General features: G+C 30.3%; 1 protein-coding gene across 6 annotated transcripts in view; it reads left to right on the top strand.

Annotated features, from left to right (window-relative positions):
* Positions 1 to 25,489, top strand: part of LOC126745591 (tensin-1) — a 572,168-nt gene that overhangs the window by 320,758 nt on the left and 225,921 nt on the right. The window contains exon 2 of one of the 6 annotated variants that reach the window (XM_050453500.1): positions 4,011 to 4,327. The exons of the other annotated variants lie outside the window; for them this stretch is intronic. Within the exon in view, the coding sequence (XP_050309457.1) occupies positions 4,265 to 4,327 (63 nt within the window). The 5' untranslated portion in view covers positions 4,011 to 4,264. The remainder of the gene's footprint in view (positions 1 to 4,010; positions 4,328 to 25,489) is intronic. 6 annotated transcript variants of the gene reach the window in all.

The following is a 25,489-nucleotide window of genomic DNA, read 5'->3' as shown; positions in this document are numbered from 1 at the left end:
GTTGTATTCTGCCTAATAAATAACTGCAAAGTACCTGTACAATAACTTGTATCTTCAAACCCATACTGTTGAAGTTTCAGTAGCAATAAATCATGGGATATGAGGTCGAAGGTCTTGGAGAGGTCGCAAAGGATTGCGCCTACATGTTGACCTTCCTTAAATCCTTTGACCACATACTCTGTGAGAGACATTATTGCTGCTACAGTCGATCTTTGCTGGCCAAGCCCAAATTGTTTATTAGTGAAAAGTTAGTTTTTTTTTCAGAATACGTATACATTTCATTTTCAATAGCTCAAACCCTTTGCTTATAAGAGGTACTAAGGTAATGGGTCGATAATTACTAGGGTTTTCAATATTGCCCTTCTTATAGAGCGGCATTATTTTAGATAATTTTAAAAAGCTTGGGTACAGCCTTTTACTTATTCCAGAGTTTATTAGATGGGCTAACCTCTATTAAACCAATATTTCTGAAGGAAAAGCCCCCAACATTCAGAAGCTGCATGTAATACAAATATAATTATGCATTGCAATAAATAATTTGGGATAAAGGATTCCGTAATCAGTGCAAGAAAATTAATTTCTTTACTTGTTTGAAAAAAGCCATCCGCATCGCAATATATAAATAATGTTTTAAAACGGGAATTTAAATCATTAGTTAGTTCTATAAGATAAACCAGCTATACAAATGCATGCATCCCATTTTTACTTTTATACCTTGGCGCCATCTAACTATTGTACGCTTATATATAAATTAAGGTACCTGGAGCCGAGAGGGTAAACAATTTAAATAAAAATAAATTAAAAAAAAAAAAAAAAACTAAATTGATAGTCGCAGAAGATGTATGAGGTAAAACATGTATGAAATACAAAGTTTTAAACGAACAGAGAGGTTAGCTGCCCGAGTTCTTGGGTGTGGTGAACGGCTATGTTATATGCGAGTATTGAATTTTAAATTCTCTACTGTACTATTCTATTTTATGTGTAAACTTTGTCTCTAAGCCCCTTCATATAAACCTATATAATAAAATTTTAATATTCCGATAATCTAAAATGTGTTTCGAGAGTTAGCCATATATATATATTATATACAGCGTGTCCAAAAAGTTCACCCTAAAAATCTTAATACATTGTTTAGCCAAAAAGGGCCGAACACGCCAGCTTAAACATTAAAAGGGACATTTATTCACAAAATTTGCATTTCGCAAATATGAGTAAATGTGGATAAAAAATAAACCCTATTTTAAATGGAAGAAATAAAAAGTATATCTAACACCTATTTTAATAAATGTTGAAAATAATCTTCATTGACCTACATACAAAAATACAATTGTTGTTCAAAACGTCTGCACACATTTGCGAACATTTTGGGTGTTATTAACTGATATTCATTAACAATTCTGTTTCGAAGACCTTTAAGGGAGTCAGGCTTTGTGACAAAGACTGGATGACCCTATCAAAAAAATTGAAAGGGGTAAGATCGGGTGATCTAGAGGGCCATTCTATGGTACCTCTCCGATCAGTCCAATGTCTAGGAAATAATGAGGTGGTACCCCATCTTGTTGAAACATGAGTTCATTTTCTAGAAAGTTATTATCTTGTTCAAGTAACTCAGGTATTCTGGGATTGATAGTGTCCTGCAGAAGTTCCAAGAAATTTTCAGCATTTAAATTTGTATTAATAAAAAATGGTTCAGCAAGATGCAACTCCCAGGATACCGGCCCATACAATAAGTTTTTGAGGTTGCTGCGTATATGTTTCTGGAAATAAATGAGGATTAGTGTCGCTCCAGTATCGACAGTTGTGTCTATTGACTTAAACCTGTAAGTAAAAGGAGCACTGGTCCGAGGAACAGACATGGTACAAAAAATTCCTCTCACAATTTAATCATTCAAGTACTCACAAAATTGGACACGACGATCAAACTCATTTTTAATTAGCTCATGTACTAGTTTGCTTTGTAGGCATTTTTAATAAATAATTTAAATTTCAAAATGAGTGCGGAGGAGCGTAACTTTAGATCAATTTATTATGAGAAAGTGAGGTTTAAAAGTGTCGATGAGAAGAAATCTCTGGAAATGTTACTTAAAGAGAGAGTCCAGGGGTCGACTTGACGAAATTAAGGCAATTTTGTCTTCGGTTCACAGTTCCCCACGCTTATCGTAGCTACGTGTGGAAACTCCTTTTGGATGTTGTTCCCAGACTTGTACACATACATGAATTCATCATGAGTCAAAGAAAACAAGAATTTGATGACCTCTATCGCACCTTAGGGGTCCTAAGAATACCTCTTGATGAAAAAGCACCAAAGTCTGAAAAGTTCATGGCCATGTGGCTCATTTTGACTGGCAATTTAACGTTCAATTTTAATATAGGAAGAAATGAACATGGCTTGGGTTTCCTTGCAATCTTAAAGTTTTTTTTGCATTCCTTCTCTGATGAAGTAGAGACATACAAGAATATAAGTAGATTTTAAATCCACAAAATTCTAGTCTTTAATTTAACCATCCAGTAATTAAGAAATCAAAATTTAGTGTTAACAAACACCACAAATTGAAACTGAAATTTATAAAATGTAAACGTAGTTGTATGTATGTTTTTGAGCAGATGTATTATATTTCATCTTAACATGCCCCAGCACAGCAATTTCTACCACTTCATTTACAACTGGATGCTGAGCTTCATTCCTATTTTGTACTGATCCTGTTTCTTGAATCTTTCTTATCAAATCCATTACATAAGGATAATTTACCCTTTTATCCCGATGATCACCATTAAAAGCACGTGCTGCTGCTATAGCAGACTTATTTTGTTTATAATAAGGATTTACCCACTCAATTATTTCTTGCAGCGTATAAACCATTGTTATCAACCTAGTGATATTATTAATATTACCATCAGGTCTAAATAAAACAAATACTTTGTGCTACTGTTGTTATTGCTTATATTAACAAAATATCGATACCAAAATAAAAATTACTAAACCAACAAAACCCTCGAAATATGTAGATATTTACTGCATATTTTGACGATTTTCTCATTATAACTTGAATTTTTGGATTTTTTTTTCATTAGAGATAACACCTGAATAAATAAGAAAAAAAGAAAATTTATGCAGACAACAAATTTGCAAGATCGAAACTTTTAAAGAATATTAGCCATGTTTATTCATATTTCTTATGGTATCACTCGACCCCTATTCCCATTTAAAAAAATTGACATAGGGGCTGTAGAGGGTCAGAGCATGACATCAGAGAAACGCAATTTCTGTCAATAAATGTCTCCCTCAATATTAAATTTGACGTGTTCGGCCGTTTTTGGCTAAATAATTTATTTTTCAAGATCTTAAGGGGGACTGTTTTGTCTCCGACGCCTTATATATTAATTGCTTTATAATTTAATTGATATTCTTAGCCTGAGCTCTTTAATCAATCCTTTCTTGCTTTGCAGACTTCCAATATTCCTTTTTAGCATATGGTCTTTACTTCTTGTATTACCAGAACACTGTTGGTCTGATAACACGTTTGTAACATCTTGCCAATATTACAAACTATTTATTTTGGGATCTCCCACATAAATGGTATTTAAGCTTACGACTAAATTATAAGCTAATTTTGAATATTCAACTGTATTATCAGCTATCATCGTTGGCATATCGATTTTCACATTAATGCTGAAAATTTGTTATTATTTTGAAGAAACCCTAAATACGCAACAAATAAATTTCCTGAAAATAGTTTTAAGATATCACATAGTCTTATCTTTAATATTAGATAAAACATGTATTTATAGATAGTTTAAATAATAGTACAACTTAGTAAATCTAACATAAATGGCACGCATATTTTTTTTTTAAATATATTGCATATAAAAAACATAAAAATAAGCATAATGAAAAATATGATAATAATCATACTGTACAAATTCCTAGTTACAAAAGGTACATTTTAATGTTTATTTAATTCGCCATACGTTAATATCGTTTGCATATATCGAGTTTTATAAAATCTTAGGTGCAAAGAAGGTTAAGCAAACATTAGAGATAAGATGTTGAGACACACGAAGCCGAGCCAAATTTTAGTTAATCCAAATATTGTGCACGATATGTACCCAAATACTTAGGGACAATGGTGTGGGATCAAAAATTGTGACTGTGCGCCTTTTTTTCGGGTATTTGGCAGCGAACATTTTGTAAAATTTTGTGTGCAGTGACGGTTTTTCAGCTAGTTAGTGAACAAGCGGTTTTTGTTCATTTATATGCTTAAATATGGGAAAGAAAAAAGTGTCTGCGAAGAAACTTAGCAAAGAGGATATTTGGAATATTAAAGAGGTATAGTGCAGTATTCTAACTATATTGTTATTTTTATTTTATTAGTTTAGAGCTCTATTTATAGAGGAGCAAGGGAATATATAACTCGTTGCTTTTCTAATAAAATACATTGAAATTTAAACCAAAAATTTATCTAAAATATATCCTTAAGGTGTAATTTTCCACATACTCAACTGGTGTTTAACTTCATTCTTTCAGAAATCATTAATTGTATATTTTCTATTTTTTATATTAATTTTGCTTTCGACAATAGGCATAACATGCAAGCATATGCAAACACCCTTTTTATTACCAATATTAATAATAAGTTATCAATATTGTAAATAAGGCATCACATTTTATGAATTTCCTGCTGCTATAATGAACATACTATAATACAATTTACCAGGCAGTACCTCTTTTAAAACTGGGATAGAATTAAAAGATGTTCAACATATGAAGGGTCGGGCGCCACGGACCGTGATTAAGTCAATCCACGTTTCGAAGAACCCACATTAAATGGTTTTAAAGCCGATGTGCGAAACATGCTGAAAAAGGTCTTGTTTTCAAGCCGACAAAGGCGTATCGTATAAAACCGTATACGGTTCGCGTTTTGTCCGTATTAAGTTCCATTTTTTACGATTTCTGTCAAACAATTTACGAGTTTATTATTTAAAATAATGCTTTGCATGTCCGTAAACATGTTTATTTTGGTTACAAATGATGAGAAGTAAATTTAAATGAGCCGCGCCTCGGTCAAAATTTGGTTTTAACATGCCCATTTTGCAAGTTTATTATAAGTGGTGATTTGAGTATGCTCGCATATTATCTTGGTGGGCGTATAAATACGAGTACATATTTAGGGTATAAAATTACGTATGCACGGTTTAACAGTGCAAAAAAATATTGTCCACTTTTGAGTTTCAAAATAAACATAAAATGCTTCTTTTTACAAAGTTACTTAACGATTATAAATTATTTTTTGACGACTTTTATATTTCTCGTCGTTAAACATATTAGAGTTAGTCCTTATACAGATCGTGTTAGAAAATGACTAAACCAGAAACGATAATGGATTACCTTGGGTTTGGTCTTCCTAATTTCATTCAAAAGCTTATTTCTTAATAGCATTTGCTTTAAATATCGCTTGCAAAACTGTTAATAAAATTAGTATTACTTTGTTATGAATTCATTATTAGCACTAACTTAATGATCAACTTTACCTATTACTTAAGTAAATTCCTTAAAACTACCACATTTCATAATTTTTATTGTTTATGATAATACCACAGCATCGTTTACATTTTTTTGAGCTTGCGAATGTTCGCCAATTATTTTTAATGTCTTACTTTATATTTTATAATAAATTTTACAAAATAACAAGGTCACGTAAAAAAAATAACGACTATCTCGAAGCAAACATACATACATAATTTTATGATGTATGCATGAATGTTTACGTCATAGTTATAAAAAACTCGAATCATAATGCTAATTTCTAAATTAATACTGTTTGCATTTCAGGATGAGGTAGATATTCTCGTTAATTACCATAACTAATTTTGTATTTCTCTAATTATTTGCTTATAATGATGATAACAATGTAACCTTATTGATTGGAAGTATGTATTGCAGAAGCATTGAGGATTCATTTTATCTAGTGGCATTGTGTACATTACCTTAATTTCCCGATCATCCGATATTTTTTATGGCTCAGCCTATCCTTGTGTTTGTTACAGCTTTAGTTATACCATCATTGGTTTCTCTTTTATGAGTTACAGCTTCATTGTTGCTATCGGAGTTATTTAAATATCTTATAACTGATATTATTGCTGCATTTGTGTAACATTTTTATTCAGATTAGACATTTTTAGATCAGGCAAATAAACCCTTTGTGTGGCAACCATGGATCTTTTACCGTTTTGTATAGCCATAAATTCAGTTTTGGAGTCTTTCTGCAATATCTGCGTTCAGAATTGCTTTGTAGATATGGTCCTGGCATCTTCTGGTGAATCATGACTACAGTATACAGGTTGTCCGCAAAATGAATGAACAACGCTTAACCATAAATTTCTTGGGCAAAAATAAATACTAAAGGGAGCTACACAAAATCTCGGTCTCAAAAAAAAAAGCCAGTGCGACTAGAAACCATGTTGTAGCGTTTGTAGCCCTAAGATTTGGAAGGTCTGATGATGCTCTTAAGACAAATACATGTAACTGAGTTTTTAAATTATTTTTTTTTTTTAAAGCGAGAGTTTGTGTAGTTTGTTCTAGATTTTAGAATCTGGGTCTCTTTGATAAAATGACCGACTTCATTTAATTTAAAAAATAGAACAATTTAAGCCAATTTGTATATACCAAAATTATTTTGTTTGGCCGCTAAAGAGTGCCAAAATTTTAAAATTAAAATAGTTTTTTTTTTAAGTAGCGCCTAAATACTTTTATCGATTTTTACCAAATTTGGAGTGAGTAATAACTACAGAAATTGACGTATTTTGACTTTGGGTTGATGCCCGGTAATTTAAAAGAAATGGTTTGTTTATAAATAAATGGTTGTAATTTTGTTACACCTTGAATAAATTACTTAAATTGCTATTCTAATATTAGTTGATTTAATTTCAAAGCTTTTTCTTTTAAATTTTTCTCTACTAACGCATGGTTTAATAGCAAAAAAAAGAAATCTAATTAATACTATACCTCCTAATAATTATAAAAAGTAATTTTAAATAGGTAAAGCTTAAAAAAGACAGGATCGTAAGCAACGGTTTTTGCTTTTGTTTCTTTTTAAAATGAAGCTATATTCTTTTGGAGAAAAGGTTAACATGCTCTTAGTCTATGGATGCTTTAGAAAAGACGGACATAAAAGTGTCGGAATATATTGTAACAAATATCCAGACCACAGGGTTCCAAACCATCAAACATTTGCGAGTATTGAAAGGCAACTTCGAGAAAAGCCAAATAATGTTAATCGTGGACGCCCACGTTTTCTTGAAAATCAAGACTTTGAACAAGGGGCATTAAAAAAATTGTAAATATTTCCAAAACGATAATAAATAATATTCTTCAGGAGTAATTACTGCATTTCTAGTAAGTGGATCTAATGACACAATGCTGGAGACTAACAATCCCCTTTAAATTGCCATTATTAATGTTTTCTTGTACCAGTTGCACCAAAACCGAGCCAGTTTTAAGTAAAAACACTCAACGTAAGAAAAAGTTGAGAAATAAAATGAACACTATGAGAAAAGGTAATAGAAGGCTTTTTTTACGAAAATCGGTGACAAAAGCAACTTATCAATGGACCGTAGAAGATCTTAATAAAATGTGAGAACATTTTCTTAGTTAAACTGCTGCCGCAATTACCCGCTGCTCTTAAATAACTATAAAAACTATAAACTATATAAAAAACTATTAGCTCAAAGATATACTTCAGAGATAAAAGAGTTTTAAAAAGTAGAGCATTGAAGCTCTACTTTTTAAACCCTTCAGGTTACGGGATTTTAAGTGAAATATTTACCCTTTTAACAAAAAGAGGCATACAAAAAATGACTCAAGTCACTACTTGCAACCTTGGACTTTCAATTTATGGGCTTCAACTTATAGAGCCTTAGATATGAAAATAAAGACAAAGCTGCAACAAGACAGACACTGTATTTTGTGCATAGATGAAATTTCAATAATAATGAAATGTCAAAGTAAAGTTACAGTTATATTTTGACACAGGCCATGACGAAATTTTAGGCTTTGAAGACTTAGATTCTAAAGGAAGGGATTATGTGGTAATGCATTAGTTATTATGGCGCGAGGCCTTTACACTGCTTGCAAGTAACCGATTGCTTATTTTTTAATTGGGTCTCAATTCAATATTATGACAAATTATATTTAAAATTTACCTTATATTGGTTTAATCATTGAAGGTATCTCAAGTGACATGGGTACAATTATTATACAATTGTCACAATTATTAGGAGCATCAGTAGACAATTCAGAATTTGAGGTGCACGGCAAAAAATGTTGACCCTTGTCATTACATTAATTTACCACACTCATACATAAATATTTTCTGAATACTGTGTGTGTCCTTCCCTGAAGACATGCGGACTGTCATCATTTCAGTATTTACAGTTGTGTTTATTTACAAAACTAATAAAACTGTGCTCTTTTCTTGTTTGCAACAGATTCGGTTTCTTTAAATTTGTAAATTAGTTGCCTTACGTAAGTATGTGATTTATATTTTTTCCAGGATTTTTTTCATTAAATACTGCAGCTTTTTTCATTAAGAACACGTTTATAGGGTTAACTCCGTAAGGTTGGAAGAAGAAGAAGAAGAAGCTAGATTTCTACCTTTGGAACTATATTGATTTAGGTCCTACATTGAGTTTGTTCTTTTATATTTTTGAGCATTTGTTTGAAAATAGTAAAAAAATAAATTAGTTTTCTGGGTTTTTATTATTTATTATGTTTTTGTTTGTTTTAATATTTAATTATATGATATAAATATTTTTTAATTGGTTGATTTATATTTTTTCCAGTTTTGAACAAATGCCAATAATGCTTTTTTCATTTAGTGACAGTAATACTTAAAATTCTTTAATTTACAAAAGTTATGCCTTTTAATATTCTTTATTTTCTTCTTAATTATTTTCATTTAATTTCTGGGCATTAATCCATGATGGCCCCTATGTCAAAATACGTCGATTTGAATTATCCTTCAAATCACGGTAGAGTAGTTATCAGAGTAGTTATCCTCCAAATCACGAGGCAGTTTTATCACTGTCTGATGAGAAGTGAGAGGCAGAGGTAAAATGGGAAAAGTTCTAAACTTAAATTTTTACGAGTTTTTCATTTTAAGCTTCTTCCGAAGATGCTAATGTAGTAAGTAAAAAATATGTGCCGAGGGTAAAATAAAGAGTTTTGGTTAGTAGTAAAACTGTCTCGTGACTTGAGGGTCACACCACAGGTTCCAACCATGGGACTAGTTATCCCTCACTTTAAATGTGGTAAAAATCAATAAACGTATTTAGACGCTACTTATAAGAACCATTTATATTTTTGAAACTTTGGCACCCTCTAGCAGATGAACCAGGCAACTTTAATATGGGCAAAGTGGCTTAAATCGTACTATTTTTGACCAAGGAATTTGTAGTTTAGCGTTGTACACTCACTTGGTGGACACTGTATAGATATTTTCGTAAAACTTTGGGTTCCTTGGCAGACATTTTCCAATTTCACTTACTTGTGAAGAGATTTTTCCAACGACCAAACTCGATATGTCTTATATACTGATGACTAATTACATAATTACTTTTCTTGAGGATTAGATAGTAGCATATATTTTATCTCAAAAAATCTTAATATAATTAGGTATTAACAGTCATTGCTCCATTTATATTTTATGTTTTTTATCTAAAATATTTGTCAATTTATCATGTCTTATATTATGAAGCACTTTTTGCTCCTTTTTTAATAATTCGTTGGTATCTGTTAACTATATTCCAAAAAGTATCAATATTTTCATTTAGGCGATAACCTATATCATCATAAGTAACACTATATCAAATGTAATTTTTATCAAATTTATGCATAATTTATTTTACACTTTTTATCACTTAATTAGTTCTGTAAAATAATTAAAGCATAATTAAAAATAAGTCTGTTATTTTTATATACTATAAGCAATACTGTACTAGTAGTTTCTAGGGCCTAAAATATATTTTTTTATAAACGTAGTTTATATAAAATTTTGAGTAGTAATATTTTAAATATATTTTCGAAATGGTTTAAGATGACCTGCACAGAAAACTGTGCAAGGATTTTAACAAACTACCTAACTAGAGGGGAACATAATTAATGTAGTGGATTGTTTTAATTTACTCCTTATCTTTATCCGACTACAGGTTGTATGATGGTGAACATTACACTAACAAATAAAACAAACTTGTTTAATACAAAATAATATGCCCATTTATTACATCCAAAGGTAGGAAAACAGAAGTTAATTTAATGGTATTTACACTTACTTATCAGGTAACTTTACTCAGTCGTTATAACTAATATTACTGACGCTTATAACCTCCTGCATTAACACAGAACGACCGAACTCGTACCAAACGACTTTTAGGTTTATAAATGTAGGTTTTAAACTAAGTGCAGAATAAAAGGGCATTTACTAACCTTCAGAGAGAGACCCGTTTTAGATTATTAGGGATTATGTATACCTAAACTTCACCAAAGGTGTGAAGAGAGAGAGAGAGAGAGAGACCAACATATTAAAAACCTATCTGCGTATTAATGCTAATAGGGCAAATTGAGAAAACTCCGTGACTCAGTTCTTACTGTGATTCTAATTACGACTCACACTCATTCTCCAACATTGACTCAACCCGACTGTGTAAGCAACTATACTCGACTATGCACTTCAAGTAGTAACTGCTAAGAGTCTGAAGGGAGAACAATATTAGAGTTTAAGCAGAATGTAAATGGAGAATAGGAGTAACTTATAGGCATTTTCTTATTTCAATTGCGACCACAATGCACGGCTCGATTCACACACTGTATTACTGCGACAGTGATTCAGCTTAACTTATGAAGAGAGACCTCTATTACAGTTTAATAAGTAATGAAAAGTCGGGATAACTGATGAGCAACTATCCACTTTAACGACAACTACAACTAGGACTCGACTCACACACTACATCTCGGCAAAAGTGATCTAATTTGACTGTGATAGCAATTAAGATCGACTGTAACTTTGACCGTGTGGTTGTAGTAGTTTGTTTACTTAGTTAGGTTAAAAGTGCTCACTTAATGCATATATAACAAAAATTGATGTGAAAAAGGACCTAAAAGCTAAGAGTCTAATAAGTACTAGATATATTTATGGAAAACGGCGTTGTTCAGTTATTCCTTAACAGTACTCAACAAAAAATACTCTCAGCATATTTAGGTAGGTCCTAGCGATGTAGATTATAACTAATTTATTAATAATAATAAGCCGTTTATTTTTAACAGTGAAGAAAACCATTTACAAGAAATTAAAAAAAATATTTGTTTATGTTTTCTAGAACCAAGTATCACAACAAAAAAAAACAAAAAAGTGCAAAGCGCAAAATTCCCCACCCTATGGGGTAATTGTACGCAGAGGGTGGAGAATTATGCGCATAATTTCAAATATTCTTTGATAATAAAAAAACAAATCAAGAGCGTTTTATAACGTGTTTATTAACATTTAACCAAAATAAAAGTTTATCTAAGTCCATTAAACATATTTTTAATTAATACTGCAATAATCACATAGATAACATGTGGAACAGCCACGGCATCTGTACCTATTGCGACCGAACTCCCCACAAATGCCACACACTTCGTTAAAGTTATCTCTACGTTCAACATCATCAAAATGATCTGAATAATATTGGTCGTCGTCATCGCAAACAGCTTTACTAACATCAGATTCACTGCTTGTTTCTGACAACCTTCTCTTTTTCTTTGTTACCGATCTCGTTTTTTTAGTATTGTCTTCTTTCTTGTTATCTGTTAAGTTTCTTTTTACAGTCTTAACTTTCTTGGCTGCTGTTGTTCTTGTTTTCTTCTCAGCTTTTTCTAATTGCTCTTTCATAGGGATCGATGTTAGTATTTCGGAGCACTGTTTACCACGAGATTTTCTCTTAGGCTTAAGATTTAATTTCTTTTTTGAAATCGAAGCAAAGCTGACGATTTAACTATTTTTCGTGATGTAGAAGGCTCAGCACCAGGTGTTAAGGGTCTCTCAATATCAGGTGTAGAAGCTTCGACTATCAGGGGTCTGATCTGATTTGTAGGTGCAAAATCATCTTCGGTGAATTTATCCGGGTTCAACGGATATATTCTAGCAGTTCTAAAGCCAGAAATAGCTTTTTCCATAGAAGCTACTTTTAAAAATGCTCTATTTAAAAGTTCAGCTAAATCGTATTCTGAAATTCTTTCATGTCCCGTATTGGTCAGCTGTAGATCAATTGCCCGAGAGAGTTGGTTTTTGAAAGGACTAAAAATTGTTAGGTCCAGTGGCTGAAGGTGGTCAGAAGTATGAGGTAGCAGAAAGACCATGTGAATAAATTTGCTTTTACAAAATAAATAAGCTTCTAGCGATAAATGACTGGAGTGATTGTTTAGAACAAGGAGAACAGAATCGTGTTCTGTAGGATTGACGCTTTTTTCAAAACGTTTTAACCGTTCAATGAACAGAACTGAATTTATCCATCCATTTTTAGAGCAGGCGTAAAAAGCCCCAATTGGTCCATTTTTTTGTAGGGCTGGGGACATTCGCTTTCTTGGGTATATTAGTATAGGTGGACAATAGTGACCTCCAGCACTAACTGCAAATACTGCTGTTATTGTTCGTCCACGCTCCGCCGAAATAACAGCTCCAACTTTTTTAGCACCCTTGGGTTCATAAACTTTTGGACACTTTTTTTGCAGTGACCCCTGTCTCGTCCATGTTAAAAATCGTGTTTGGAGGAAACTTATATCTATCCATTACCACTTTCAGATTCTCGAAAAACTTCTTGGTTGAGTCTGTATTAAAAGAAGCAATTCTATTTATGCTGATGCCTTCTGGCTGCCCAAGTTTTATTTCAGGATTTCGATTCAGAAACCCATATAACCAGTCTTTACCAGCTATTTGCTTTTCGGATAAAAAAACATTTTGTATATCATGCTCTTTAGCATATTTAAATGCTAACTGACTAAGTTTTATGGGCGTCAAACCATAAAAAAGCTTGGCAAGTGTAAGCACGTACTCTTTTAGTTAGGCCTAAATATCAGCAGAAAATACTGCTTTACGACCAAGGCGCGATGATACAGGATTTTCTTTTTTCATTTGCTTTATTAATGTTGACTCTGGTATATTGAATTGCCGGCCAACTTCTCTTATTTTTTTGTCATTTCTAATTTCCGCTAAAGCTTTCTTTAAATTTTCTGTATCCCACGAATTCTTTTCTGTCTTCCGCTTGTAATTTCGTGGTATCTGTAAAGAAAGAAAAAGTTCTTATTTAATTCTATGTGGGGTAATTATGCGCAGTACCGCGCACATAGCGCGCACAATTTCCCCGCAGCGCGTCATTTACATTAGAAGATGTCTAAACGTTTACTCAGTATGACCACACATGCTAAAAATTTATTAGGAATAAACAGACAACTTACCTTCTAAAATCATATACACCCAAAAGTAAAACCACAACATGTACGTTCGACCAAAAACGTTTTCCTACTAAATATATGAGAAACGATTTCTGGTATATACTGGTACCAAACAATAACAGCATAGTCCAGCTTTGATAAGACTAGTGAAATACAACGTTGTAATGGTCTCCATTAATAAAAAGTCTATGTTATTTCTAAGTAATAACCCCAAGAGTCTGGATGCAGAAATCGCAAGTTCTTTGATGTGAGAAATAAAACTTAACTTGTCTCAAATAGTACGCCCTGGTCCTTAATCAAATATACTCGTTCCAAAGGGATATTTGTTACGTTGTACTTAAACATAATTGCATTTCTTGGTCTATGTAAGAGAAAATTTTGCACTCACAAATATTTAAATCAACACGGTTCTGGATACACCAACTATTTACCGATTCAATATGTCTTTGAAGAGAAAGGCATTATTTCCATAAAGAGTTTGAGGTCGTCAGCATATGGTAACTTAAGGGAACTTTATTATAGGAGTGAGGTCATTAATAAATACTATGGAATTGAATTCCTTAGATATAAAGAGATAGTTGAGAATTGTTTCTTCTGAAACCAGTAAAGTTGAAATTTATCACTGCAAAGCTTATCGCCCTAGAATATATCAATATATCAAAAGACCGTGCAAAACATACATAATAAATAAAGTCTTAACAGTCAAACCGCTTTAACCTAATCAACATGGGAGATTAACAGGCTCCAATCAGTGGTAGGAAGGGTGGAAAGTTCGATCGACCATATAGAGTTCACTCTAAATACATTTCCAACTTGTTTTCTGAGAGAATTATATATATAAGTGTGCAGGATTGGAAAATTAAAAGGATCAGAGGTCGACCACAGGAAGGAATGGAGTGGCCTTATGATTTTAGGTAGCCATTTCACTATAACTTATGCAGACGACTTTTTTATTCTGCCAACTGGTAAATGCGACCACTCCTTCTGAACGAACGCAATAAGTTTATCGAATTTATTAAATAATAGAAAAATAGTATAATATTTTTGCATTTTTCCTAACAATACTAAAACGGTTAGTTACTAAAAAGATAAAAAATTATTATCTCAACCTGCACCTATCCTATCAGATACTTTACTAAGCACTTGCTTCGCACGTTGCCTAGTGTAGTTGGAGGGTGTAGCACCTTCTGTAGATCACAGATCAAATTAAATAAAAAATATTGTTCTTAGAGTAATAAATTACCTACATGTTTAAGTAACTTACAGAGATCTTTTGTTCACCCTAAGTTATTATAAGATTATGCAGTATATGAAATATAACAATTATCAGCAACAAATAGGAATTTAAAACTTACTCAGACCTTAAAAAATTGTTTATATTCATTGTATCATTAATATCATGTATGTCTTTTCATTATTCTTGTACCAATTATTTTCATTTTAATATGCTATTACAGCTAAAAAAATCAAAAAAATCTTAAATGACCTCAAATATTTTATAACGCATATTATCAACTTATCATTTTTATTATTATGAGTTCCATGTACACTGGTAACATAATGTCATTCAGCAGTCGACACAATCAAAATATCAAGTGCAAACAACACATACACATGTTACATTTCCCCAAGAAATTTTTGTGGGTGTTACAATCTTAAGTGCGTCTCTTTGTTGGGTGTAAATAAGATAAGCCCGTTCATATTTATAATCTTAATATTGATGCAGAGATTTTAGAGACTGCAGTCGTGTGCATTTTCCGGTGGGAATTTTATTTTAAGAAATTTAATACATTTGATAGGTTTGTACATGTACACATTATATGTGGTATACTCAATTCTTTTTCCGTTATATTACTTTAGAAAGTTTTTAATCTCTTAAATGTAATAGAATACCAAAATATAATCCTGCTTTCTAGAACTGATATAATAACAAAATATTTTCTGGTCGTATTAGCGTACGCTCAATCAAAAAAATGTAGTCAAAAATAAAATCGACGTAAACCAATATACCACGTTTATAGCGGGAAAATCGAAGGAAACTGGGTCACATATAATCTCTTTTCGAAACCGTATAATATACAACGAAAAATCACGTGACATGAAACCTTATATCTAAACAATTCTCCGAGGCTGCCGCCATAAATTCTAGCTTTTCTTTTAAACAATGTGGCTCTCGGAATATAGGTGTTTTTGTTTTGCACCCACGTAAAAACTAGTCATGTTTTTTTTACTAGTGTGTGCAAATGTTTTATTCGTCCAACGAGAATAATAAATAGGCATTAAAATGCAACTAGAACTCATGTGATGCCATAAAAAATCCGTTTATAAAAATTATTTTACACGTAAATAAATCTTTATAAGGTTGCATGAAAATAACTCTCTAGTAGCCATATTAGCGAGGTTTTTAGTCAGCTTTAAATTTTTTGCCAATTTTCTTAAATTTTATTTTAGAAAACGGGGTTTTAGGATTCTGTCCCTAAAAACTCTTCACTCTGAGCATTTATTGTAAGTTAAAAAAAAATTAAATTGCTGTTAAAATTACCGTTTTCTTTAAGTTTCATATTCTTACTTGTAATCATATTATAATCAATATTATTATTTATCTTATAATAAATTATTGCATTCAATACATATTTAATAATTACATTAAAATATTATATCTTTACAAAATATATGACTATTATATTTGGACCCTTTATTTCCATACTATTCATTAGTTAAAGAATATAAAAAATTTGAGCATTGAAAATTTAAAATTTAGTTATCTTAATAACGGTTGCTTTAAGCGACTTAACATAGGTATAACTTTTTCAGTGGCGAAGCGTACGAGTAGACAAGGTAGACACTGTCTACCTAAAACTATCCAGTTATTTCTCATTAATTTATTAGTTAAATTCAAATTTAAAAAAAAAAATAACACAGAATGTAGTCGCTCTCCTTACTATTATTATAATAGTATCTAAACGGCTATAATATCGACACCTCATAGGCCAAATGGCGTAACCCACAAAAGTTATATTTTACAGGAGGGTCAAAAAACTTAATAAAGTAATAGTAAAATTTTAGATTTTTGTTGCTAATTTTGTTAAGAAAAAGTTTTATAACGCAAATCCTAATAAAACTAATATTAATAAATAAAAAATTAACAATATTAAAAAAAATGCGGGTTACATTATTTGGCTTATCAAAAAGTTAAGAATATTATCTGACACTTTTTTAGAAAAATTAAAAATATCAGCAAAACAACAAACACAGATCACTCCTTGAGTTCTTACGCTAATATACATGTGAGCATGTGTGGGTTACGTTATATGGCTCCTGACGATTTTGCGCATTTTTTTTTACCTTATTTTTGAATAATATGGCTTACTGCATTTGGCCTTGTTCATGTTAGGTCAATCCTTTAAGAAATAGGGTTACACTTGGGGGATACATCAACTGGCCACTCTTTAAAACGGTTACTCCAAACTTGGAGATTTTATGTTTTTCAATTTTTTTGATAATTTAGTTTTTCTTGTGGGTTACATCATTTGGCCAGCTAATGTATTTTTCGGAGAAGAATCGAGATATGTACTTAACTTAAATTCGGCTATTTTGTGGGTTATGCCATTTGGCCTATGAGGTGTCGATATCTACCTATCTATAATATCTAAAGCGCGCCCCGCCTGACGCACCAATTAAAATAAAAATGCAGGGCTGACACCCAATTAATGTATACGAGCTCCAGGAAGACACATTGATATTTGTCTTCCGAAATTTGGAGCATCTAATCGAACCATATACGCATCAAGCAGGTGACAGAGGTCCAGCCGCATCAGTATTCAGCCTATTACGTATGCAAAATTTACTCGCAGGAAAGACATTTGAGCTTTTGTCTATCGAAGTCGACCAGCTATTTTATTATGCTCTTGAGGGTTATTGTTTGTGGACACGCTTGATCTGGTTGGCCGCAATACATCTTCAATTTTGTTTTTTGATGAATCTGCATTTGGCATTTGGTGCGGGCGCGAGCTATTGTAATTTAATAGTATTTTTATTTTTGGGTGTATAGAAAAGATTTTTTTAGTGGATATTTTAGGGGTTATTTATGAACGACTATTTGATATTGGCAATTGTATTTTAGTTGTGTTTTTATTTGTCTTTAATTAATTTTAAAGTAAAGGATATTATGGATTTAAAAGTTATAGTTATACCTATGTTGTGTTTTTTTTGTAAGTAGTATTTATTTTTATCTATCTATCTTTTTATGCTAGTAGTAATAATTTTTTTCTTTTTTATATCACTACATATTTTTCTCTTTGAGTTAATATTTCATTCTCTATTTCATTAAAGAGAATAATATTGAATACACATTTTTTTCTAATTAACAATTTTTATTGTTTGTCTACCCGAAAGAAAAGTTCACGCTTCGCCACTGAACTTTCTAAAGTAATATTGATGGCAATTTTAGGATTTCTATGAAAAATAGTTGTACAGGTTTTTATCCAGTAGCTGTGCCACCGAGAGCGCCCTTTAGAATTTATACATAACTTAATATTAAATTAAACTTTTTTAATTCGAAAAACCTATTACCAAATTTTGGGCTGATAGGTTTCTTTTTGCATCAAATATTAAGAAATAATGAAAGTAAATTTAAAACTTTCCATCCTGTATCTCGGTTGTTATCAATTTTCGGACGAGACAAATTTGGTCAAATCGTAATACTTTTAACTAAGTGCACATAGAGCTACAATATATATCTTAGTTTTAGCCCTTTTAACTAAGGTATATATTATTGCTCTATCTGCACCTAGTTATGAGGAAGGCTGTACAATAATGGCAGATAATTTTAATAAACTATATTATCGAAATTTTATATTAACCTAATCTTATACTATTCATTTAGCCAAATCTTAATTTAATAATATAGAAAAACTGCTTTTTTGCTCTTGGAAATATACTAAATAGTAACCTACACCGTTAACCGAAATTGCATCGATACAGGGTGTTTTCGAGCATAACAAGGACACTAATAAGATCATTATTATAAGACGATTCTTTCACAGCGCTTTTTGGTTTATTATAGGCCACGACTTTTACCTAATTTTAATGCTACGTCTAGTTATGCTTGTAGAAAGCCCTAGTTGGTTCTTTTATACATTTTGAATTATGTTCAATGTATGATGACTCACTAGTAATTTTTTAGCAACCTCTACTTTGCCTCATGATGAACCTTTTTACCAGCAAAGATAACCTGCTATTATTTTTTCAGAATTTGCTGATTTCTTCCTTTATATATACTTTAAATTATTATTAATGACTATAAAAACATATATTTTACGACATAATAAGGCTAATATAAAATTATTCTTTTATAGCGCTTTGTGATTTATCATAAACTACAACTTTTTACCTAATTTAAATACCAAGCCAAAAATCTGACAACAAAAATTATGCATTTTTCAAACATCAAATTTAGCAATTATGTAACTATAGTTTCAAATGATTAGACTTTACTTGCTTGCCAAAAAATTAATGATGCTATAAGTTATAGAAAATATAGCCAAATGCTTTTAAAAAATATAGTGACTATTGTATGTACATATAATAAGAATAACCAACAAGAATAATATTAATTTTGAATTTGCCATTTTTTATGTGTAAAGGTATATATGATAAATACTAAATATAGTTTAAAATATCATTATTGTACCTCATATTAGTGTTTTAGTCGACGCTCATATAATATTTTTGGAGTTTTATTAAGCAAATCAAGAGGAAATTGAAATCCCTCCTATCGCTTTATATAACAACATGACTTTTACAGAAGTAAAGACATAAATATAATGTGCATTTAAGTTATGCACATAATAGCAATAGTATAACGTGCAAAAAAGTAAAGTTTTGGATGAATAATTTGGTTAGTACATCAGGTGTTTATTAAAATTGAAAATTATATTATTACTATATGGTATGATTAATTTAAGCTTAGCCCTATATGCTTACATCAATCATACTGTACTTTTAGTGCATATCTACTTATTTAATAATAGTGGTATTTACAAATTAAAAAATATATTTTACTATATTATACAGTTATTTAGAAGCTTAATTTAACCCTGTTATTTATAATAACAATGTAAATGTAAGTGTAATTACGCCAAATCTAGGATGCACTGACAAACGAATGATTTGTTTAAAGCAGGAATATAATTGCAATAAAGGTTATAATTAGAATTGTATTAATTGTTGGTATAATAATCAATGCTTAAAAAAAAATCTTCACCCTTGCACAGTAAGGAAAATATTAATCAAATTCAAAACTTTTGGAGATGAAAGTAATAAATTAACCAAGAAACTTCAACAACGAGTTATTTGTTGTGACAAAAAATTTACGCGGTTTCTAAAAAGTAATTTTAATGCTTATATAACTAGTTTTATATAGTAAACCTTTAGTTCCCTGCCAAAAAACTAATGATGCTAATATTTATAAGATAATATAGCCAAATGTTTTAAAATAAACGTGCACTCTTATATCATAAAAAAATCAATGAGAATACTTATAATTCTAAATGTGTGTACTGATATTGAAACTGTAAAATTGAATAAAGAGTAGGGAAAACAAAAAATTGTAAAAACAAAAAACAGCTTAATCCCAATCACAGACAAATAAAAAATTAAAAGTGTAATACAAATATTAAGCAAATAACTCTACCAAACAACTATGCACCAGAAGACTTGCCTTAAATATTACTATCAGAAATTTAATACGCACTTCAAGATCCCGGGAAAAGACCGAATGACACTGGAAATCCTAAAAATGGGTGTAAAAATGCCTACAGAGACATAAGCTATTAAACAAATGTCTGATAAAAGCCAAATCTCGGAACCAAGAAAAAGTTGTACTAACTTAAAAAAAGCAGATCGTTCAAATATAAAAAACTATAGACCAATAAGTCTGCCATTACTCTTATAAACATTTTTAACTTGGAGTATTAATAGTCCACTGACTATGAAACTAGACTCCCACCAACCCACCAACAGGTAGCACAAGTAGACTTTTAAAAGGTCTTTAGCACCGCAGACCATCTGCAAACACTTAAAGCAGTCATCATGAAAAAAAACAGCGGAATATAACATACCCCAACATCTAGCGTTTGTGGACTACCAAAAAGTCTTTGATAGCGTTTAAGTTTGGTCTTTTCTAACAGTATTAGAAGACGCGACAATCGATTCGAGATACTCTAGCCCAGTGTTCTTCAACGTGGGATCCACATCTCACATGGGGGCAATTTAATTGTTAAAGAGCCAATTCGTAAATGGACTCGATACTACTTAACCCTTTTGCCCAAAGCCGAATTTTTTAAAAATCACAATCAACAAATTTTTATAAAATAAAAACACAAATCTTCAAGCATATAATCAGTATCACAGAAATTCTGTGATGCTGTAGATTTTGTGTCTTTACCTCTTATAGAAGTGTATGACCAGCATCTTTGGGATAATAGATGAATTTTTCCAGTTAAAGCTAGAAAAAATTAATTTATAGGAGAGAATGTAATAAAATCAGCAATATCAGCATTTCTTAAAATGGCTATTGAAAATGATGACAAAAATATAAAACTGTACTGTGTCCAGAAGAATAGATGAAATAGGTGAAGATAATGAAAAACAACTTGTTAAAGAGCTGAAAAGAAGTGTTGATTACATGCGTAAGATATATTGATAAAATGCATTTAACTGAAAAAATATTGTTTTGTGCAAAATTTATGGAGCTCCTAATACGATGGGCAAGGAAAATGGCTGCTTAAAATTACGAAAGATGCGAATCTAGAAATAATTTTTGTGCATTATATTCATAGAAAAAACTTGGTAGTTGAAAACATCTCGCCTATTCTAAATGAAGTACTTTATTTAATAATAAAATGTATTAATTTTATTAAAAGTAGTGATTTTAGTGGCTATCTAAAGAGAACTACTTGAAAAGATTTATAAAACTGTTTGATACTTTTGATTTATAAAGCGACAAACCTAAAATGCAGTATTTATTAACAATCAACGTCTAATAATTTATGGGTTATTTAGCCAATATCTTTAAAAACCAAATATATTAAATAACCAATTTCAAGGGAGAAATAAACTCTTTTTGATGCAAAATCGAAGATATTTGATTTCAGTACCCATTATAAGTTATGTTAGAAACATATTAACAGCAAACAGTTTTATTGCCTCTACAAATATAAAGTAACTGATATCGTTGGAACACGGATGATACAGCCAATATTAATTATTATTAGTATCAAGAAGAAATCGCAGAATTAAGAATAATGGGACAGTTAAAACTTTATTAAAATAAAAGGAGGGATAGCATGGCTTTATAACAAAATTGAATTTAAACACCCAAATTAGACCAAATTTGCAAGAAAACTATTGCTATCGTTGTAATCTTAATTTTTTGCTGAATGTGGAATTAAGTACTTTACTAGTAAAAAAAAAAAAAATTGGCTGGATAAAACACAACGTGGAGATATGAGACTTAAGCTATCTGGCTAAGTCTTTAAGTCTCTATTAGCTACTATTAGGTTCCAATTTAGCTAAGTCTCTAAGCTTAGCTAAATTGGAACCTAATATAAAATTTCTGTGCTGTAACCATTAAGCGCAAAAATCTTACTAAATTAAAATAAAAAAAGCTTCATTAAAATTATTTAGAATTTAAACTTTTAAACTACTAAATGTAATAAAAATGTACTTACTGTGTTTCGTTAACAGTTTCCTAGTAATTTCTTCTTAAAATATTTCTTTTAAATTTCTAAAGTGAACAATTCAATTTTGTAATAATAAAAATTATGTATGTTATATACGGGGGGCATAAGAACATTAGAAAGATGTTCTTAGAAAGATGAAAGGTGGGGCATGGCACAAAAAAGGCTGGGAAACCAAAGAGTAACTTGGCAAAAAAGTACAACAAAGAGATACCGTCTCTCCCAAGTTATTTACTCCAGTAATAAAGAATGTTTTTAAATAGCTTAAATATAAATACATAAGGGCCTAAACATTGATGAAACATACCTAAATCACCTCACATTTGCAGATGATATAGTCTTAATAAACAATATTTAGAAACTTAACATACTAAATAAACTGAGTAAACAATCCAAGAAAATCAGCCAAAAATTTGACCTAAACACAGCTAAATTAATTATCAAAAATTAATATAACATCACTATAGACAACTTTACAATAGAAAATGTTGAATATTACATATACATAGGATATAAAATCAAGTTGGGCAAAGAAAACTAAACTGTGAAATTTAAGTGCAGGATCCTTCACTTTGCATTATTTTTACCCATTTGCATTTATTTTTTAAAATAAAAATGTATTCTGCAGGTTCTCACCTATGACCTGCAAAATACGGCCGTTACCCGAAGAGGTGCTAAGCAATAAAAGTCGCACAGAGAGTCAGGTTGAGAAAAATGCTGAGAGTCACCTTAAGGAACAAAATACGAAATAAACAAATACGTGATAGAGCTATCTAATCATTTCATATTTTCGAAGCAACGGATGCTGTGAAAAGGGTAGCTTGTTTATGTAGCAAAACAGGACCTAGAAAGATGGACATAGAAAACACAAAAAATATGGAACGACCAAAAAAGAGATGGATAGATGACGTTAGAATGGTGGCAGGAGGACAATTAATAATATTAGCAGGAGATCAGGGGACATGAGAAGGCCTATTATATCTGATAATGGATAAATATTGGTTAGCGAAAAAGAATATATAAAAAAATTAAACTAGGTCAAAATAGCATGACTCTACCACATATTCCTGTTAAAATAGATGTTTATACAATAATTTTAGAGCTATATCAATGCCAAAATTAAGAAAATTAAAATCCCTTTCATCGTTAATAATAATAGCGTGACTTTTGAATTAGTAAACACATGAATATAATGTGCTTTTAAGTTATGCACACATAACAGCAGAAATATTATGTGAAAAAGTAAAGGTTTAAGATAAAATAACTATGGTAGTATATTAACATTAAAAGTTATATAATTACTTTACGGTTTTTTGTTAATTAAGTAACGTTCGAAAATATTTTACAAGGTCAGTTAAAATTATTTAAGTAGTTCGTAAAAATTTATTATTATGTACATTAACGGTTCTGTTGTAACATTTTTATTTAAAAGAAATGCTCATATTAATCATAACATATTTCCAGTTACGTTTGATTCTTATTTTTTAGTTCATTTCTACTAATTTCGTATAAGATATGCTCTAGATATATTAATAATAGTATTTATAAATATAATTAAACATTTTACTATATATTTGGAAAAGTAAGCCACAGCTTGTGATCCATTGCAACTAGATTATTGTATTGTTGGCTATCAATTTAAGCTACACAAATCGAAATATGTAATTAATAATAAAAACTTTAGAAAAATATATGTGATTGAAAAAACTATAGCTAAGATAGTTGCTTCTTGGAAATCTCCCAGATAATCTAAAATGAAATCGAAATTACTTTTAAAACTAAATAAATCACGGATTTTTAACTAATTTCATTTGTTACCGTGGCCAAAAACTGACAAAAAAAATCTATGCATTTTCTAAAAAGCAACTAAACAACTAAGCTAAAGCTAACTCTTATATAACTAGTTTTAAGTAATTCTAATTCATTCGCTTGCTAGGAATTTTATGGTGCTATTGCTTATACAAAAATTATAGCCAAATGCTTTAAAAGTATAACGCATAATATACATCTAAAATGGAAAACAAGAAGAATATTAATAATTTTGGATTCATATGTGTAGAAGTATAAAAAAATAAAATAAAATTAGTTTGAAATTCCATGACTATATTTAATTTTGGTGTTATTATAGATGTTTATACAACATTTTTGAAGCTTTATTAAGCAAAGCAACAAAAACTAAAATCACTCCCATAGCGATTCTAAAAGCATCCTTGTTACAATAGAACACATAATTATAATATCCTTTTAAATTATGCACGTAACAGCACAAAAATATATGCATGAAAAAGTAAATGTTTTAAGAAAAACAATTATATTAACACATTAGGTGTATATTAAAATGTACAGTTATATGGTTTTCTAAGGTTAGCTATATTGCATTCATGTATAATTTATATCGTGATCTTGGAAAGTATTAAGTTGTATGTTTTTTCAATTCAATTGAGAACTTACATTAATCATGATATACTTCTGGTGTCTTTTGATTCGTATTTGTTAGTGCATTTTTGCTAGTTAGTAAAAGTGATGCTCAAGATATGACAACAATTAAAACAAAAGTTTTTAGATATAGAAATATTTTTTAAAATGACAATAATTCAAACAGTGATCCGAAACTCCTTTCATTAAAAAAGGCTTAATCAACAAACAAAGAATCATTCATCATGAATAGAAAAGAATAGTAAACAAATGAAAATATATTTTTACAAGTAGTAAATTTGAAGCAACAGAAATTTGTCACTTTTAATTTACTAAAAACTATACCTGTTTATTATATTTTATTTTCATTTTTTTTCTAGTAAACAGTTTAAAATCTATGATCTTTAAATGTCAAACCAGTAGTGAATTAACGACTTGAGAAAACATTCACAATGTATTACAATATCATAATAAACTGATATATTTAAATTTTCTAAAATGCCTTATTTATTACTTTAGATTGCCAATATAACCTAATGAGCCAATATATATAAATAAACTCCTTAAACTGCAACTTTCTGTACATTTGAACTGTATGTTTATCTCTCTCAGCTTCGATTTGAATGCTAAATCATTTATGATTTTATTTTCTTTTCATGTCTAGATATTTTATAACTTATGACTACTAAATTCTTCTTTTATTTCTGTCTTTCTTCGCTTATTTTAAATACTGAGCCTTAAAATTTCATCCTTTTATTTAAGTAATTTTCCAGACCCCAATAAATCCTATTTTTTACAAATATTAATTTTCTATTGACCTATTCAACCTTCATGTCGAAATCTAGTCCGT

This window comes from Anthonomus grandis, chromosome 16, assembly GCF_022605725.1.
Source record: "Anthonomus grandis grandis chromosome 16, icAntGran1.3, whole genome shotgun sequence".
Classification (NCBI taxonomy): domain Eukaryota; kingdom Metazoa; phylum Arthropoda; class Insecta; order Coleoptera; family Curculionidae; genus Anthonomus; species Anthonomus grandis.
Note: the sequence above shows the minus strand (reverse complement) of the source record. Positions and strands in the feature narration are given on the sequence as shown.